This window comes from Trichosurus vulpecula, chromosome 7, assembly GCF_011100635.1.
Source record: "Trichosurus vulpecula isolate mTriVul1 chromosome 7, mTriVul1.pri, whole genome shotgun sequence".
Classification (NCBI taxonomy): domain Eukaryota; kingdom Metazoa; phylum Chordata; class Mammalia; order Diprotodontia; family Phalangeridae; genus Trichosurus; species Trichosurus vulpecula.
In genome coordinates, this window is record NC_050579.1 from 174,242,775 (window position 1) to 174,263,557 (window position 20,783).

General features: G+C 37.3%; 1 protein-coding gene across 1 annotated transcript in view; it reads right to left on the minus strand.

Annotated features, from left to right (window-relative positions):
* FHL5 (four and a half LIM domains 5) overlaps positions 1–20,783 on the minus strand; it is a 49,409-nt gene that overhangs the window by 5,939 nt on the left and 22,687 nt on the right. Inside the window, exons 3-5 of the mRNA XM_036768589.1 lie at positions 11,495–11,669; positions 10,241–10,410; positions 3,288–3,474 (exon numbers count right to left, since the gene is read on the minus strand). Coding sequence (XP_036624484.1) covers positions 3,288–3,474; positions 10,241–10,410; positions 11,495–11,669 — 532 coding nt within the window. The remainder of the gene's footprint in view (positions 1–3,287; positions 3,475–10,240; positions 10,411–11,494; positions 11,670–20,783) is intronic.

Genomic DNA, 20,783 nt, shown 5'->3' on the forward strand with positions numbered 1-20,783 from the left:
TCAGTAGCCAAAAGAGTCTGGCACTTGGATGCAGAATTCCATACCACTTTGTCAATATTCAGGGAAAGCAATTTAGGTTTTAACTAATATTCTACATATATGTATAGATGTCATAGATGTCTATATGAAGCATATGCGTATATGTGACCAAAATCTGTGTGAGTATATGAAAACATGTACATAACCTTTTTAAAGGGATTATTTGCAATAGTGACTCCGGTTTAATATATGAATTGGTTGTGTTATTCAATATATCTTCTATACATGCCCAGATCATCTGTTTCTACCAACCTGGGTTCCGTGTGTCTATTTTCAAACATTTCAGACTGATGATGATCAAACATCATACTTTGGCTCTCAGTTCACATGTGCTTTTATGTATAACTTGAGGCTCCTTAAGGACCTGTATTTTCTGTTTTAGAACACTACCATATAATAGACCCAACAAGGCAACAGGTGCCCAGTCATTTTGGTTAATGATGGTTGTAATGTGACACCAGGGTCACCTTGCTGTAACTACTACAGATTCAGATGGAAAAAAAGTTACTGGTATTTTATTCTCATCATTTCAAACATCTGTATATTTAGAAATAGCTGGAAAACCTTTGACTGATTTTTTTTTTCTTACCCAGATGTCTAAAGATTGTTAAACCATACTAAAGCTAAGAATTTAAAAAAAAATAAAGTACATGTCTTGGGACCCAATGGACATTCCTATTTAGAGATCACAAGCAATCCAAGTGATTCTTCCTTTTATAGTTGGAAGGCACTAACAGTAGCTACCTTCCCCCATCCAAAATGTGCAAAGTAGACAATTAGTATACTAGTAGTTAAAAAGCATTCCCCTGGTGGCAAGTTGTTGGGAGAGGCTTATCAAGCAGCGCTTGGAAGAATTTTAGGCATGCCTTCTTGCGGACTTTGCCCTCTCTTCCAGTGTCTTCCAATAAGGTTTGAGGCTGGATATTAGGCTACTACATGGAGGCCTGGGACGATTCTTATGTATGAATCGTCCCAGGCCTCAATAGTACACACACACACACACACACACACACACACACACACACACACTTATATATATATATGTATGTATGTATATATGTATGTATGTATGTATGTATATGAAAGTTGCCTTCTCTCTCCCTTTTCCAGTCTAAGGGAGGGTAGTGCATTAGAATCATACATTCCTGGATTTAGACCTAGAAGAGATCTTAGAATCTATCTGGTCCATTCCTTCACTTTACATTCAGATGAGGTAACTGAACAGCAGACAAGTCATTCAGTTTACATTAGCAATGACCTTCTTTCCTTTCTCAGGGGAATGGCGGCGTCTGCTTGGTATTTCCTAAAGCCCTTGAGATTGGTGGTGGAGGAAAAAAAATACAGAGGTGTGGGGATTGTGATTCTTTAATCACATGCCACAAAACCAGTGAATAAAATTGAGTATACTATACAAATATTAATCTTGGAAACTGCTGTAGGCTCCAGGAGCCTGTGTAGTAATGGAGAAGGGATTAGAAATATGGTTCTGCTACACTGTTAAAAGCGTCCATAAATTGCTTCCAAGATGAGCTGCGGCTTTGTGTGTACCTGAGCAGGTGTCTCACAAGCTGTGGTTCTCCTGGTCTACGATTAACATTTCAGCCTGGTCTCTGAGGGAAAGGTAATGTTTATTTTATTCATGGAAATCTATTTAGCATGGATCAATTTACCATTTATGTTATTTTCAGATCATTTTACAGACATTTTGTTCCTTTAGTGGAAGACTATCTTGTGGGTTTCTGGCTAGTCCTCAATTAATACTCGTTTCAAGTGAACAGAGATAAAATAGAATACCATACTTGTTAGCAGGATTTCAAATTTTGATTAATGAATGTCTGACCTGTGCAACCCACATGATTGCCATGTTGGGTTATTCATATCAATACTTGCATTTAATTAAACCATTGCATTTGAAGGTTGTGTAGGCCTAGTAGACAATCATTTTAGGTTCTCATCTATAAATACTGCCTCTCCTCAGGCCTTTCAAATCTTGCTCATTCCATTCCATTCCCTTTCTTCCTTCTTTCCTGCCTTCCTTCAACAAGCATTAATTAAGTGCCAGACACTATACTGATTGTTGCCCTCAAGGAGCTTACCTTGTTATTGGAGGAGAAAAGACTTTTATACAGCTAAGTAAATATCAAATACACACAAAGTTAATCCAAAAGCAATTTCTAGAGTTGTCATTGTTTGTATAAGGCATTGGCAAACAAGAGAATAGGTTAAGCCTCTTGTAGGAGGGACATTTTAGCTGAGCTAGGTATTCTAAAAGAATTCTGGAAAATAACATGATACAGCAGAAAGCCCCCAGACCTGGAATCAGAAGACTTGGGTTCAAATTTTGCTACTGATACTTACCATGTGACCTTGGACAAGTAACTTAACCTTTCTGGGCCTCAGTTTTCTTATCTATAAAATGAGGTGATTGACCTACATGACATCTGAGGTCTCTTCTAGTTTGAGATCTAGGATCCTTTATTAACTCAGATCCCATCTCATTTATGAAACCCTCCCGAATATCTATAGTTTACACCTTTACCCTTTTCTCATATCCCAAGGGCTTAGCACAAAACTGGCCCTGAGGCAACTGATGATACAGTGGATATAGCACTGAGCCTGGAGTCAGGAAGACCTGAGTTCAAATTCAACCTCAAACCCTAGCTGTGAAACCCTGGACAAGTTATTTAACCTCTGTTTTCCCTCGGTTTCCTCAAACGTAAAAGGATGATTATAAGAGCACCTACCTCTTGGGAATCTTGAGAAGATCAAATGAGATATTTGTAAAAAAAAAAAAAAGAAAGAAAGAAAGAGGGTGCTTAGTACATAGGCTCTATATAAATGCTTATTCCCTTCCCTGGTACATAATAAGCACTTAATAAATGCTTTTCGACTGCTGACTCCTTTAACTGCCATTCAGTTCAATAGGCAACTACTATGGGCAAAATACTGTATGAAGTCCTGGGAAGAAAAAGATAAAAAAGAAGCAGTCCCTGCCCTTAAGAAGTTTATATTCTGCTGATCACTTTTCCCCAACTAGTCTAAAAAGTGGCTTGCACGGAAGGACCATATCTTTCTGTTGGGTGTTTCGTTGTGCTTGGTAAATACTTATGGAAGTGCTCCATAGTGAATATTATTAGGCTTTTCTGGTGTATAAATAAGATCAGCTAACTTCTTCTTTCGCATGCATCTCACTTACATGAAAGCGGTCTGTCTGTGAAAGGGCCAGGTAAATCTAGGGGGAAACTTACCTGTGATGGGTTTGTTGCAGGCCTCACACCTCTGGGCGTAAAGGTCGGCAAAGCAGTCTTGGCAGTATGGATTGTCGTCTCTGGAAACAAAACTTTCTCCAAACAGCTTTTTCTTGCAGCCAGTACACAGAAAGCAGTCTTTGTGCCAGGGCTGGTCATGGTAAGTCATCCCTCCAGTAGTTATCACCTGATTTAGGAAAACAAAGCAGATGAACCTGTGAGCCCTGGTTGGATTAGGACATTTTTTTTTTCGACTTGCTGCTGCAGACGAAGGGGCCATTCTAGCACAGTGCCTGGTGCCTAGTTGGTGCCATAGAAATGCTTCTTCCCTTTGCCTTTCTAGCCCAACTCGCTGCTGACTTAGGCAGCTAAATAGCCTAGTGGATAGAGCGCAAGACTTGGAGTCAAGAAAACATGAGTTTTAGAACAAAATTTAAAAAGTGTACAACAGAGAACAAAATAAAACCTACAAGGAAGCAAAGGAAAGACGGACAGCTTTCAACATAACATACAGTATTTAACATATAGCCTTTCTTGAAATGAAAAGTTATTGCTATAAATTCTGAATCCTCTCTTATGGTCTCCTGTGTGCATGACATATTTTTTTAGGGGCAGCTAGGTGGTGCAGCGGATAGAGCACTGGCCCTGGAGTCAGGAGGACCTGAGTTCAAATATGACCTCAGACACTTGACACTTACTAGCTGTGTGACCCTGAGCAAGTCACTTAACCTGATTGTCTCACCAAAAATAAAAAAAATAAGACAATAATGAATGCTTAGAACAACTTGAACACTTAAGAGGCCATAGTAGGGCTATTAATTGGCCTAATTTCAGTATTGATGTGTCTCAAGGAATAAGGAGGCTCAAAGAGAGTGAGAGAGAAGGGGGGAATGGCCAGTCCACAGAACAGTCAGAACACACACAATTAATGGATTATGTTCCTCATCTTATAGGGGTGCAGTTCATGGTATCCCAAAACACTTAAAACAGAAACATCAAAGATCAATACAGTGACACACAATGAAACAAAGTATGCCTGTATATTTATATCTAGGTCTCTCTAGCTACTATCTGTCTGTCTTTTTCTATCATCTATCAGTCATCTGAAATTCTGAGGACAAATACATGGAAATGTTTAGGGAAAATCATTACCCCAGAAGGTATAATCTTCAATCCTCTGGCTATCCTTCTGGTAACGAGTTATTTGTCTCTCAGCTCGTCCTTAGGTGACAGAAATTATTGTTATACCCGTGGACGGGGAAAATAACCAGTAGGAAAAGATGTGGAACATGTGATGACATGTTCAAATTTATGGAAGGCACTAAGACTTAGTTAATTGTCTTCACATATCCGAGAGATGTCATGTAGAAAAGGGAGATTTCCTTCTCTTGGTCTCAGGAGGCACAAGTAAAAGCAATGGATAGGAGGTACAAATAAAGAGGTATCAAAGGCATGGAAGAAAAAAAAAAGAAGAAGACATGAGTTTTAATCCTACTCCACACATATACTAGCTATGTGACCTGGGTAAGTTATTGAACCTTTTTCAGACTCAGTTTCCTCAGGTATAAAATGAGCGTAAAAATACTACTTTCTCTCAGGGTTCTTGAGAGGATTAAGTGAGAGTAAGTAAAATGCTTTGCAAACCTTAAAACACTGTAGAAATGCTAGTTATTATTTACTATTATTTCTATTGTCATTACATCCTTTTGTAATGGGATATTGCCTTCCTTCAAAAACTCTAAATCCCCCCCAAAAAGGCAAAGCTTCTGAAATTACATATTTTCCCTTAAAATTCAATCAAATGCAGCAAAGCTTGATCAAGCACCCACTATCTGCAACAAAGCAGTTTACAATCTAGTGAGTAGGTTAAGGCCAAAGCGGGCTATACCCAAATAGGTGTAAGTTATAATGTGACCCTTTGGCTAAGCTTTTAACCTCTCAGTGCCTCAGGCAACTCTCTAAGACTATAAAGTTGAAGTGTAGATACCCCTCTGCCCTGGAGGGAGGGCCTCACTAGGAGCTGTCTGTATTGAGGAGATCATAGTTCTGATAGATTTTTTAAATGTGACAAATAAAGAATATCAAACTAGTGGTTTGAAGCTGCATCTCTGGAGTGAGCCCATGTAAACCTTATATGATACATGGAGCAACGTGGCATCTTACATAGCTCCTTTGAACTTATGCAAATTATCCTGTAAGGCCTCTGTAGGGGACATCTTTAAAGGATTTAAAGGTTCATCTCCTCCAGATTTATGCTTCTTTAGAAAATTATTTCTGTTAGAAGTTAGTTAGAAGATTTATTTTCTTTTTTCTTTTGGAAAGTAAAGATATCAGACAGAGAATGGTTAGATTTTTCTCTGGTTAAAAAAAAAAACAACAAAACACCAGCAGCTTTAGGATAAGTAAATGGGATGCATTATAGTAAGAAATAAAGCAATTTAAAATAATTCTCACCGACTTCTAAAAGGCTGGCCGCTTTGTGGCAGCCAAAGCAGAATTCAGGGTTTCTTTGATTTGTTCTGTAAAATAACTAAGCAAGCAAAGCTTAAAAGACTGGAAACTTGAATAAAAGTAGTATTCATAGCAAATCAGAACCAGACACACACACCAGAGGCTGTTTAATTAGGAAGAAGAAACCCTGTAGCATTCAGAATGATTTGAATTGGATTCTGGCTCTTAGTGAGAGGTAGAGTGGCCTAAGATTAGGTGGGGGATTTCTGCCTTCTCGTTTCTCAATTTGGTTTTGCCCCAGACTGAGCCTGTAGCTTTTAAAACAAATTTCTTCTTTAATAAAACAAAACTAATAATGCTTCTCCACTCAGCTGATGGTGAGTAATTAAGTGAGGGATCAGAGAATAATATTTTTAAGTCAAATTTTGGCTCTATTTTAACCCAAGGGATTTGAAATCCAGAGTCCTTTGATTCTGACTTTATTTACTTTCAGAAAAACATAAATTTCAACTTTCCAAAATGAAAGCTCATGGCCAACACTGATAACAACAGTAACAAAAACCAATTTTTTAAAAGGTCTAGAAGTCAAAGAGGTCAAAACATTTTCTTAAGTTTGGCTCACATTGGCCAGATACATATATTTTATTCAGCTTGCCTTAAAAGATATGTGGATTTTAAATCTGAAGGAAGCCTTTTGGGGGTAGGTGGTGGTAGTGGGACCTGGCAAGGTATACCCTGTTTCTTATCCAACGTAAACATTTCAAAACTTCTTGATTACCCTAAAAAAGTCCTATATATAGCTATGAGGGCCCCTGCTCTGCCAAAATGCAGTCTTTTTGCACTGAGGTCATACCTCGCTTTGATTAAGCAGAGAAGCCCCCACCCCAGGATCTCTTTAGCATGAAGACAAGCTATTCTGGGTGCTTAGTACTTTTCTGTCATTCCCATGACTCTATCTATATCTTGGCCCAAGTACACAGAACATTTAGCTGAGGAATGTCAAATCATTTTTTTCCTTTAGACTACAAGTTCTTAACCTTTTTGTATGTTTCAAGAACCTTTTTGGCAGGCTGATAAAGTCTAGGAAGCCCCTTTCAGAATAATGGTTTGTTGCTACATTCATAGTGGAAGGAAAAGCTAAATTTCAATGAGAAGTTAATGAAAATAAAGACGTAATTTTTTCCCCTCCATCTGAAGTCACAAACCCGAAATTTACACATGGACCTCAGGTTAAGAACCTTGTGTCTAAAATAAAATTATACCTTTGACTTGAATGAGCAGTTTTAAACTATATATGACTGAGGCTGTACACTGTCAGGAGTCCCATCTCTCAATGAGTGAATCCGAAATACTTCCCAAAGTACCACTGGAAGCCCCTGGCAGTCTTGCGTCCTATCCTATGTATCCTATGCATTCTGTTGACCTTGATATGCCTTTTATTTATGGCAATGTTGACATTCATTCACGTTGAGGAAATTTCATTGGTATCTCACCACAAGCAGTATTCGTATGCTCTAGGAGACTTACACTTCAGGGCAGGGGCTCTCTCTACTAATGGAGATTGTTATCCTTCTATAATACAGTAAATGGGCTTTAAGAGTTTTTAAAAGAGTCTTTAAGAGCCAAAAAGTATATTTCTCTGCAACTAACCTTATGATACATCTCTCTGACACTTAGCTAGGCTGATTTGGTTGACAGACATATGGTCCATTACCAGGCTCATAATCGAGACCATTCCTGCATGTTGTTGTTGTTCAGTCATTTCAGTCGTGTTGGACTCTTTGTGCCCCCATTTAGGGTTTTCTTGGCAAGATACCAGAGTGATTTGCCATTTTCTTCTCCAGCTTATTTCACAGATGAGGAAACTAAGGTAAACAAGGCTAAATGACTTGTTCAGGGTCACACAGTCTGAAGATGGATTTGAACTCAGGTCTTCCTGACTCAGAACTGGTGTGCTATCCACTGTGCCACCTACTAGCCCCATTCCAGTATGGTAGAACCTGATTGAGTTAGTGTCCTCCTGGCACAGCCTTCAAGAGCTTAGTGACCTCCATGAACAAAATTCAAGTGTGATATCCTAAGCAAAAGTAGCCAATGACCTCATCTGTGCCCATGTAAGTGTATCAATGTAAAATCTGTAAGTGTACAAGATTCCATGTTTTCCAAATTTTTAAGGGAATTACCTTCTTGCAAGAGTTGTATTGTAGAGCAAACTGCTTCTCATAATGAGCCATAAGAGGAGGGCATCAATGAAGAAATGAATAGACATAGGTATAGAATCTACCAGTAAGAATTTATCAAGTAACTACTATGTGCTTGGTACTGTGCTAGGTGATAGCATGAAAAAAAGAGAACGAAACAATCCTTTCCCTCAAGAAGTATATATGTGTATACATATGTGTATATACACACATACATATATATTTGTATACACACACATATACATATGTGGGTATGTACGTATATTATTCTAGCAGTACATTGTGTGTATACCTATTATATCATATACATACTTACGTGTACATATGTGTATTTGTTTATGGGATGGTACACAATGGTTAGAGAGTATAATAGATAGGCACTTTGGAGTCAAGACCACATGATTTCAATTCCATGTTCCAACATATTCTGGCTTTGAGATACTCAGTAAGTCACGTAAGTTCCTAACCATAGATATACATAAAGCAGAAGCTGGGTATTCCATTCTTTTCCACGGTCTGTGTACGCCATTGTTCTCAGTGGCCCAAGCAACTGTCACAGAGGTTCCCGGAGTGGGAGATGCCACCCTCTGGGGGATGCTGGAACAATCCAGGGGGATGGTAGTAATTTTGGGTGCAACTGGGGGGGGGAGCTTGAATAAAAATAAGGGGGTGGGGGAAGCATAAGGAAAGAAGAGAAGAACATTTTGAAAAAACATTCATATGTTTCATCTGTTTATAACAGAGTTAAAGTCATAGTGATTACATTATTTTCCAAATAAACACACAAAATGCAAGTAATAACTAATCAGTATTCAAGTCTGCTGACAGGTCTTAATAAGCAAGTATTGGCAGGCAAGCATGTTGCAAGTTGTCAGGAAGTCCAGCATTCCGCGACAAGAATACGTGCATGTAATGACTTGCTTACAATACAATACTATGTAGTTACATGACACAATATTGCATCACCAAAATTTCAAAGCAGGAAAAATACCCATGAATTTACAATAAATTATTAAATGTAAGATGTGTCTTTTTTAAAAAATTTACATTTTTTTTGAAATGACACAAATTTCAAAAAAAAATTGTTAAAGGGTTAAAGAAAGTAAGTTTGGAAGGGGAGGGAGCTGAGGCTTTTTTAAGGGGGAAGTAGGCCAAATAAGTTTGGGAACCTCTGGTCTCAAATTATAAGCTTCAGAACCTTTCCAGATACGCATTGACAGAGGAAATTTCTTCACTAGAAAGCTTCATTCACTAGTGAAGTCACAGGTCTGGGTCAATATATATTTGGAAATGTAGATAGATAGAGGGAGAGAGAGAGAAAGAGAGATGAGAATGAGAGTATGAAGGGTAGGGAAGTCCATGTAGCCTTTTGCCCTACTAGATCAAAAAAGTTTGAGAGTCATTATTTTAAACCATTGTGTTGCCATGCCCTGCTGTTCTATCCATGTTTTGTATTGTTTCATTCACAAACAAATACTTCACAGGTTAAATAGAGGTTAAAGCACCATGACTTGGTCCTTAATAGGATGGAGACCAGTTTTCTCAATTTAATGAAAGAGTAGAAATTTTCTTCATACAAAAACCTGGAGGAGAAAAAAATGGAATCGAGGAAAGTACATGCTCCCCAAAATGGACTTTCCTTGGACAAAGGGTTCAGGGGACTACTAGGTAACACGATGCTTTGACCACTTCTCAGGTTCTATACCCAGGACAAAGAAGCTCCATTTTGTCTGTTCTTCCTTCCTGCTGTCAAGACTAAAGTTTTTCTAATGATCATGTAATTCCCGTGGACCAAATGCCCAGTGGCAAACAACTTGGAAATACAAAAGCTTTGAACCAAGGAGTCATTAGCATTGCCAGAGTATAATGTGAGGAGTCAAGCATCCTGTTTAAATTGGCTTCCTCCAACACTTTCCGAGCCAAAGTCATATTTCTCTGAATCAATTACACTCAGTGGATCAAAATTTATTTTCTAAGAACTATTTTGTATTCAAAACACTTTTGGCTACCCCCTTGAAAGCAGGAATTCGTGTTTCGCAGCAGTCAATGGAACTGAATATCAAAAGTCCCAAACTAATTGGGGAGATGGATTAACCAGTTCTGAGCAGATTTTGTACCCACTCTTACTCCAAGAGCACACTGTTTTGGAATGTTGAATTCCTAGTTAAAAATGAGCAAAATTCAAGTGCGATATCCTAAGCAAAAGTAGCCAATGACCTCATCTGTGCCCATGTAAGTGTATAAATGTAAAATCTGTAAGTGTACAAGATTCCATGTTTTCCAAATTTTTAAGGGAATTACCTTCTCACAAGAGTTGCATCGTAGAGCAAACTGCTTCTCAAAACAGGGCACACAGTAGTTTTTATTGTCTCTGGTGATTAGAGGGTCTGTTCCTATAGGCTGTTGGCAAGACTGGCAAACAAAACAAGTTTCATGCCATTCGTTTCCCTTGAATTCTATCTTGCGGGAGCCTGCAAAATATAAAAACAAAAACCAGCATCTTATAAGAAACAGTTTAACCATATCTGTACCATCTTATCCAGCCATATGTCAACCTGTTTAGAGAGGTTTTTTTTGAGTTACAGAGGATTAGACTGGGAGGAAGGATGGTGGTGTATTTAAATTGGCACTGTTTATTTCTCGACATTGTTGCCAACCACCAACAAATAATAGCATGCTTTTCTCGGAGACATTCTCCAAGTATGGTATATATCACCAACTTGGAAACATTACCCTTCAGGAAATGATACGAGTGGAGCGCATGAATAATTTCAAGTGGTTTAGATAAATTTGGGAATCTTAGATTCTTATGCTAGTTGTTAAAGGAGAGGCTAAGGACACTCAGAATCCATCCCTATCTCTTTGAGGCTAAATACCCTGCCCTCCCAACAAAATGTTCATGGTGTCAGCATCAGGGGCATACTGCAGAACTGATCGGAACATTGACGTGCCTCCAAACCAAGTGTTTTCTAAGAACCAGCAAGACACACTCTTGCACTCTTCAAGTGAAGACTACTAGTGCTTAAAGGTTACTAGCAGAATAAGAAGGTTGTTTATCTCTCAACGCAGGGATTAACTTATAACTATGTTCATCCTTGCCTTTCGTCCTTATGAAAATGGATGATACGTGGAAGTCCCCAAAGTTTGCTCCAACAAACTGGAGATAAGCCAAATGAAACTATTTATGCCACTTTTTTCTGATCCCATTCACTCATGCCCTGGATAACTTGGCATAAGGTTAGTTACTATGGGGACCTCACATTTATCTTAATTCTGCTTTTTGAATTCTTCCCATGACCATAAAAATTGGTTTTAGAGAGAAACATATGGTAAATATAGTTTATTTATGTGCCAGGAGAAGAGAGTGGTTTTCAGGTTGTTTTGTGGTTTTGTTTTAAATAGAGAAGCAACACCAGATGATCTTTGGAAAGATGCCTCGCTCAAAACTAAGGGATAATTTTTTGTCAGCTGCTAGTCTATTCGAGTGCCTGAATTTAATTAAAAACTGTAATATGACACTTTTATTTCGTGACTGAAGAGTCCTTGTTATCTTACCAGGCATAATGGTCTTCTTACACTGGAAGCACTTGGAGGAATACTCATTAGAATAACACTCAGTACACAGCAAGACTTCATCCTTGGCAGCAAAAGGCTTTTCCACCAAAGAGTGATTACACTTGGCACACTTGAAGCACCCTTCATGCCAATGTCGGTCTTTGTAGGAAAGATCCTTTGAGACAGTAAATAAATGTTAATTAAAAGCATTTGCTGCAAAATAGGCCATTTGATAAGACAAAACTAAATACACCCAGGACCCCGGTACCAGTAGGTTGTGCTGGTTGCTTGAGGGAAAAGTTATCAGTGATTCTATTATCTATAAGGGAGAAGAAATCTAGGAGCTCATTATGGGCCAACGCCTGAGGCCTTCTTGGTGGATAACCAAAAGGCTGTGGCAGAGGAAGCTGAAGCTTTGCTTGTCCTTCATATTCACTAATATTATGCAGCTAGGTGGTATAGTGGTTAGAGCATAGGACTTGGGCCTTAGGAGCTTGAATTCATATTCTACATCAAACACCTACTAGCTCTATAAGCCTGGGCAAGTCACTTAATTGCTCTAAGCCCCACTTTCCTCATCTGTAAAATAATAATAGAACCTATTTCACAGAGTTGTTGTGAGGGTCAAATGAGTTAACATGTGTAAAAGTGTTTTTGCAAACCTTAAAATGCTATATAAGTGCTAATTATTATTAATTAGCATTATTATTATTAATTATCACTATCATTCTGTCTATGACTTGAGAGTTTTTTTTTCATAGAAAGTTGGGGCAAGTTCTAAAGGGGATAGTATTAGTGCCTCCTCTGGACTATGCCTTGCCCTTTAAATGCTGCCAACAGGTGCAAATTGATGCTGCAAATTAAGACAGTATGGCTGCCATGATGATTAAAAGTTGGCCCTTAGGACCAGAACACTAAGAACCACAAAGGAAATATGATACATTACTATTCAAATGAAAGCATGAAGGAGATATGATTTTAGCAGAATAGGGAATTCCCAGTATGAGAATTATCTCTGCAATGTGGATTAAAACCCATTCATGATTTAGTAGGTAAATTCTGGAGAGATGGCAGACCCACGTAATTTTTAGTTGAAAGAGACCTCAGCAGCCACTTAATCCAGCCTATACCTGAAAGAAATCCCCCTTGTAACATACTTGACAACTTATCATATAGCCTCTCTTTGAAGATTTCTAATTGAGGAAACCCATCGTCTCCCAAGTTAGCACATTCCGCTTTTAGATGTAGCTTAGTTGTCATGGATGACATCTGAACCCATTTCTTCCTGACTCCTAGCCCTATACTTTACCTAGTATGACTTGTTATCTCTATGCCAATATTATGTTGTTAAAATATTCTATATTCATTTATAGTAACCAAAAATAAAGCAGGTAATTTATTTTATGAGAAATATACAGTTAAACAATATAAAGGAAAATTAAACAAAATGTATAAAGTGCATCATTTATTCTTACTTGATTGGTAAGAACTATTTTCTCTCTCACAGACCTACAAGTTGTTTATTCACTCAGTAGATTTTATTGTTGATTCTACTTTTATAATGTAATAATCTTGATCTATACTTTCCTTGCCATTCTCTGTGACAATAACCTAGTTTGGGACCTCATTTATGTTCTGAAGGACTATTTAATAGATTCTTAATTATCTTAATAGATTCCTAATAATCTTCCCAGCCTAGGTTATCCTCCTTGAAACTATTCTTCACAATCCTCCCAGGTTAACTACCAAATTTGATCATGTCACTCTCCTGCTAAAAACTCATCAAAAGCTCCTCATTTTCTGCTTCCCCATTTTCTGGTAAACAAAATCCAAATGCCTTAAACTGGCGTTCCAAGCCTTCTGACACATATTGACTGTGTGATCTTGGCACTGTGGGACCAGGAGAGAGTGCCCCAGGAAATTCTCTAAATTCATAAATTTAAGTTCAGGAGCTAATTACATTCCTACAGGGAGTTCCTTATTGGGAGCTTCAAAAAGCAATTAAAGCAAGATCTAGACAAAAAATAATCAATAGAAAAAACTCCCAAGAAATTGTATTATGCTTTAAGGATTGACAATGAGTTAATTTAAATAGTAAGCACATTCATCAAATGGCAGGTATCTAAATAGCTAACAGAAAGGCTTATTATACTTTAAAAGAAAGTAATAAAAGAGTAACACATTTGTAGTAGTTGAACTTTCATACACCTGTCTCAGAGTTGGACAAATAGGACAAAAGATAAATAAAATGAACGTGTAGAAGCTAAATGAAGGACTCCAAGATAAAAGATTCACAGGAGCTTTTGAATGGGAAGTTTAAGGAATATGCATATTTCTCAACACTACATGTTAACTTAAAAAAATGTAGTGAGGCACAGAGAAATTACAATTAAGTGTACACATGAAGAAGTGCTAACATATCCTCTATAGGTTATAATTCACTAAAAAGTAATTAAAATAGGGAGGACAAGCAAAAGGTATAGACCTAAGTGGAAAACTGATGAATAATGAATGATGAATGACGAATAATGAATAAGATGTGAGGAATAATGAGTGTATCAAAGAACAAGCTATGTAAACAGATGATAATGATGAGGCAGCACTCTAAATTTCTGGCTCATAGTTATGCATTCCTTGATGGAAAAATATTTTGGTATTCAATTAATCAATTCTCTCTTTTTCCATTTTGTTAATGTTTTTTTCTTTAGTAATTAACGATCTGAATATATCATTGTAAAAATTAAAAAATAAACAAATACACAACAAGCACAAAAGAGGAAATCTTGAAAACTAGAGGAGTAATAGCTAAAATAAAAACAATGGCTATAGAACTGATAAAATGGTTCTTTGAAATAACTAACAAAATTGATAAACCTTTGGCCAACCTGAGTAAAGTGAAGAGGAAGAAAAATCAAACTATCAAAACAAATAGAACAAAGTAAAACAACAGCAGAAATAAAACCAAAAGAATGATCAGAAACTATTTTAATAATATATATCAAAACCAAGAATTCTAAAGAAAAAGAGGATTATTTTTAAAAACATTAAATACCAAAATTTGCAGTCAGTCAATAGACATTTATTAAATGCCTATTATGTACTAAGCACTATGCTTAGCACAGGTGATTCAAAGAAATGCAAAAGAGGAGGCCACAGTCAAATGGGGTATGCAAATGACTGTTATAATTGGGAAATAATCAACAGCAGGAAGGCATTAGAATTATGATTGGAAAGACTTCCTTTAGCAGTTGGGATTTTAACTGGGACTTGAAGGAAGCAAGAGAAATTAGGAGACTAAGATGAGGAGGGAGAGGATTCTAGGCAAGAGATAGCCAGAGAAAATGCCTCGAGTCAGGAGATAGAGTTTCTTGTTCCAAGAACAGCAAGAAGGCTAGTGTCACTGAATCAAAAAGTACATGGTGGGGAATAAGGTATAAGAAGACTGGAAAGGGGAGTGGGCAGTCCATGACTAGGTTATGAAGGACTTTGAATTTCAGAGGATTTTATATTTGGTCCTGGAGGTCATAGGGAGTCACTGGAGTTTACTGAGTTGGGGTTGATATATGGTCAGACCTGTGCCTTATGAAAATCACTTTGGTGGCTTCGGGGAGGATGGACTGCAGTGAGGAGAGGCATGTGGTAGACAGACCAACTAGAAGGTTTTTGCAGTAGTTCAGGCATAAGGAGATAAGTCCCTGCATCAGGGTATCACAGGAGAGAACCTGTGATACATATACATGTGAGAAATTACAAAGATATCACAAAGGTGTTTACAAAGGTGAAATTGTCAGGCCCTGGCAAGAAATTGGATACTGGGGGTGGGCAGGGAAGCTGAGAGATAGGACTCAAAGATGGCACCCAGTTTACAAGGCTAGGGGACTGGGAAGGTGGTAGTGACCTCAGAAGTAATCAGGAAGTTTGGAGGGAGTAGGGCTTGGGGAAAAGATAATGAATATAGTTTGGGACATAGATGACATCTAGTTCTGGGTGTCTAGTTGGCAGTTGGAGGAAGGAAACTGGAGGTCAGAAGAGAGATTAAAGCTGGATTATCAGAACTGATGAGAAGACCAGGTGAAATAATATAGAGGTAGAAGAGAATAGAGTCCAGCACTGACCCCTGTGGTATACCCTCAGTGAACATGACCTGGATTAAAGACCCAGCAAATGAAAGTGAGAAGGAATGGACAGATAGATAAAAGGATAACCAGGAGAGAGTAGTGACCTGAAGACCTAGAAAAAAGAGAGTAACAAAGAGGAGAGGGAGAATTATAGTGTCAAAGGCTGAAGAGAGGTTAAGAAGGACAAGGGTTGGAAAAAGTTCATTGGATTTGACAATTGCAAAATGGAGAGAACCATTTTGATTGAATGATAATAGAATCCTTGATAGTGATTGTAAACAATCCAGTTTTGGAAAAAGAAACTGAACTAGCTGGAGGGGGAGTAGATCTGGAAGAACATGATCCAGATGTATTTAAAAAATTCTATCAAACTTTTCAGATTACTTAAAAACTGAGGGAAAAAACAAACAAAAAAAACTTTAGCAAGCTCCTTTTATGAGACACTATAGTCTGAATACCAAAATCAAGGAAGAATAAAACACAGAAAAAGAACTAAAAACCAGTATCATCAATAATTTTAAATAAAATCCTGGCAAATATTCACTACAACCAAGTTGCCCTTACACAAAAGATAAAAAAGTGGTTTGACTGGCATCAATAACTCAAGAATATTTGATAAACCCAAGAACATAAATTGCTCGCTATATGACACAAATTGCTGGGCATATGGGAAAGTAGTCTGGCAGAAATTAAGTTTAGCCCAACATCTTACACAATGTTCCAAAATAACATTAAAATAAATATGTGACCTAAGTTTTAAGGTCCCAAGAGACCTCAAGTTTCAGATTTGGTTTAGAATGGGCACTGTTAGTGACTACAAAAATGCTATTTCTAACTGTCTTGAGAATCATCAAATAAGAATATATGAAATCAGATTGAAACCAAGAACAGTTGCAGTCAGATAGACTCTCCCTGCCCTGCTCTTTGTTTTTCATAGAGATTCATTCTTGGTTCCTATAATAGCAGCCCATGTGAATAGTGAGGGTCTTGCTAGGTCTTCTCAGCAATGACACCCCCTCCCCACCCAGCCCCAAGCACTGTAATTGTTTTTTATCTCCAAATAGTCAATGCCACCTCAGCATGGAGGTTTCTGAAATAGTATCTTCATGACTAGGTTGTGTGTCTCTGGATTTTACCTCCCTTTTGTTTTGTTTTCCTGAATTTTTCCTGCCTTCAGACTTGTTTTCCTGTGCCTACCCAATTAAATTCTTACTATGTTCACCTTGGGGTACTTCCTCATTCTAAATCTATGGGAAAGCAGGTTTTAGAGGGGGTTGCAGCAGGGCCTAGCCAAAGCCCCTAGAGAAGACTGACACATCAGGTACCTTGATAGATATGACTGGGAATTCTTAAACAAAAAAGGTAATTGCGGTGATAACAAAAGATTAAAGTTTTAATTACATGAAGTTTTAGAGTTTTTGCCTAGACAAAATCAATGAAACTAGGATAAGGAAAGTCAGGTGAAGAAAAACTTAATTGGGAAAAAACTCATTGCATCAAATATCTCTGATAAGAATCTCATAGAAAAATTATAGTGGGAAATTACATGAACATATGAGGGAATTGTTCCTCAATGAATAGTCAAAGGATATAAAAAAACAGTTCCAAAAAAGAGGAATTGCAAACAATTACATATGAAAGAATGCTCCAAACCACTAATAATAAAAATACATATCAAAAACAACTCTGACTTTTAATACCTCATATACAGCAAATTGCCAAAGATAGGAAAAGATTAGCAATAATCAATGCTCCTACAGGCGTGATAATACACTAATGGTAGAATTGTAAATTGGTCCAAACTCTCTGGAAAGTAATTAGAAATTATACTAAGAAAGCTACTAAAATGTGAAAAAAATTGGGGGAAAAGTAACTGAAACATCTATATCCTAGGTGGTGCAATAGATAAAGCATTGGGGCCTAGAGTCAGGAAGACCTGAGTTCAAATTCAGGCTCAGAAGCTTCCTAACTATGACTTGAGCAAGTCATTTAACCTCTGTTGGCTTCTGTTTCCTCATTTGTAAAATGAGGATAATAATAGTCCCTGCCTCCCAAGGGTTATTGTGAAGATTAAATGAGATACTAATTGTAAAGCACTTAATTAACACAGTGTCTGGCACGAAGTGAGCACTAGATAAATGTTAGCTATTATTATAATATAATTAATTAATTAGCTGAACAGGAATAATGATTATTATTTTTACCCAAATATCCCACTGCTCGGCAGATAGTCCAAGAATATCAATGATTAAAAAGGTTCCATACACACCAAGATATTTTTAGTAGCCCCTTTTGTGGTTTTAAAGAACTTGAAACATAGCAGATGCCTAAACCAATTGAGGTCTATGTGAATGGAATGGAATATTACTAAGTTATTAGAAACAATGAAAACGTACTATGGGAAGATTTATATGACCCAAAGCAAAGTGAAGTCATGAACCATGAATTCTGTGAAATAATAATAACAAAGCTTTGTTCCAAAGAAAAGATAGACTATACTGCTCTCTCTCCTTTGTAGAGGTGAAGGACTGTAAGCGTGGGATGTTGCATATTATGTCAAACTTTGCTTAGAGGTGTTGTTAGTATCACTGAAATGTTATTTTCCCCTCTCTTTTTCTTATTTGTTATAAGGAATGCCTTTTTGGAACAGAAAGAGAGAGAGAGAGAGAGAGAGAGAGAGACAGAGAGGGGGGTGGGAATAAAGGTGATAGATAAATAAAAGTTTTAATAAAATTTTAATTAAGAAGATATTTAATTGCAATTTCCCACATGAGGAAGGCCTATATTGCACTGGATAGATCCTCTATGGATGATTTTTAGAAAGTATAGATAAGAATCCCTTCAGATAAGGACTGCATGGTCTGGTATCTGCACTGTTAGAGGGAGCACATCCCTCAAGAAAGGTCGATATGGTATAGTATGTGAAAAAGAGTCTTGAATATGGAATGAGAAGACCTGTCCCTAGCTCTGCCATTTGCTACCTGAGGAATCTTGGGATAGCCGGTTAGGATCACAAATTCACACATTTAGAGTTAGAAGGGACCTCAGAAACCATCTAGTCCAACACCTCATTTTAAAAACGGGAAACCTGAAGCTCATCAAGGTTAAGTAAATTGTTCAGGGTCATACAGATAGTAAACATCATAGGTGGGATTTGAATCCAGTTCCTTTGACTTGAAAGCCAGTAATCTCAGCTTTGATTTCCACATCTATAAAATGAAGGGACATAAAACATCCCTTTTTACTTTATAATCCTAGGACTTATATATTGAAATACATGTTTCCCTGTGGTAACCAGAAGTAAAAACCCCACAGGGGACATGTGTATATTGATTCTTTCTTTAGGATTTAGTGGGTAAATACTAGGTAGTTGCCTGAGGTACAAAGAAATTCTGTAACTTGAACAGGGTCATAAAACTAAAATGTCAGAGGTAGAATTTGAACCCAGATCTTGATCCCAAGTGCAGCATTCTATCCACTGTATCATATTGCTGCCTTGCACATAATAGACGCTTAACAAATGTTTGTTAAATTGAATTGAATGCATCAATCAAATCACAGGTATTTTCAAATGTAAAGTATTGCTTCAATCTCTCGAAAGATTTGTGACTTCATCAGTGGGGATTACTTTCATGTAACCTCTCCACAATTATCTTCTACCTTAGGGTAATTTTCTTTTGACGGCTTTAAAAAAACAATACATGGGCAGGAAATATTAATTATTAAAAGTATTTGGTATAACTCCTTTATTGAACTCTTGAATCTTCTTTATGCACCTTGTTACTCCTAAATTAAAATCAAAACAATACAATAAACAAAACAGTGGCCCTTTATCTACAGCAGGGGTTCTTAAGCTAGGTTCTGTGATCTTGTTTTTCCCCCCAATATTCTTATAACTCTATTTCAATATAATTGGCTTCCTTTGGAATCCTCTTGGTTTTATTTTTGCATTTAAAAACATTATTCTGAGAAGAGTCCACATTGATATTATTTTGAGAGGGGCATGACCATACTAGTAAAGGGAGGCTGTAACCCAAAAGGAGATAGGAATTCCTGAACTAGAGAATAAAATACAGAATCCTTAGTCTGGTATTTAAGCCCTTCCAAAGTCTGTTTTGAGCCTATGTCACTCCCCTTCATTCACCCTAAATTCCAGTGAAACTAGGGTATTTTTTTTCTCCTTTGATTTCATCTTGCCCTCTCTTGCTTCTTGGTATTCACCCAGGCTATTTTTTCCTCACACCTGAAACACACTCCTGCTTAATCTCTGTTTAAATCTTTTATTTTCAGGCGAAGCCCACTTAATTCATCAGCTGCCAGCTCCTCCATGGAGCTTTACCTGATCCTCTCAGATGAAAATTGTTTCTCTCCTTTCAAATTTTCCAATGGTTCTTCAAATGGTTCTTTTGTTCCAATCACCTCTTCCTTGTGTATTAAATTGTTTATATGGTATTCTTCCTCTTAAATTGTAAACAATCTAAGGGCAGAGGTTGCCCTATGTAGTCTTTGCATCTATGTTTTAAATCTTTGTATCCACAGTGCCTAGGGCAGTATCTCACATGTATTGGTTCAGACTTCAGATTTCACTGCTGTGAGAAATTCCCTTTATCAATGGGGATAAGCAACTCCTCTGTAACTTCTAGTTTAGGGAGTTGCCTGAAACATCAAAAGATTAAGTGATTCATCCTGGATTGCACATCTAGTACAGATAAGAGTGAAGACTTGAACCCAAGTCTTCCTGATTTTATTCCCAAATTCCATCTCTCATCTTCCATATGAAGGTTCTTTTAAAATTTATTGTTTATTTTTAACGTTCATTTTTTTACAATGTTGATTTATGAATTCTCTTTATTAAGAATTCTCTCCCTCCCACTTTACCTGCACCCAGTGTGAAGGCAAGAAATGTGATATCAATTATAATGTGGGTTTTTAATAAACGTTTTTAATGTTTATTAATTTAATAAACATGTGTTAGTACTGTGCTAGGTAAAATGGTGTAGGTGATGCCTTTTGATTCACATATAAACTGGACTTGAATGATGCAGAGTTGCTCAAGTTGTCAGCCTCACTCTCCCAAAGTCACTGGAGCCCAGCGGCAAGACAAAAGCACTTGCTTCCATTTGCTTCCACTGCCATCATGGCCCATTGAAACAAAATGTTCACATCCACCT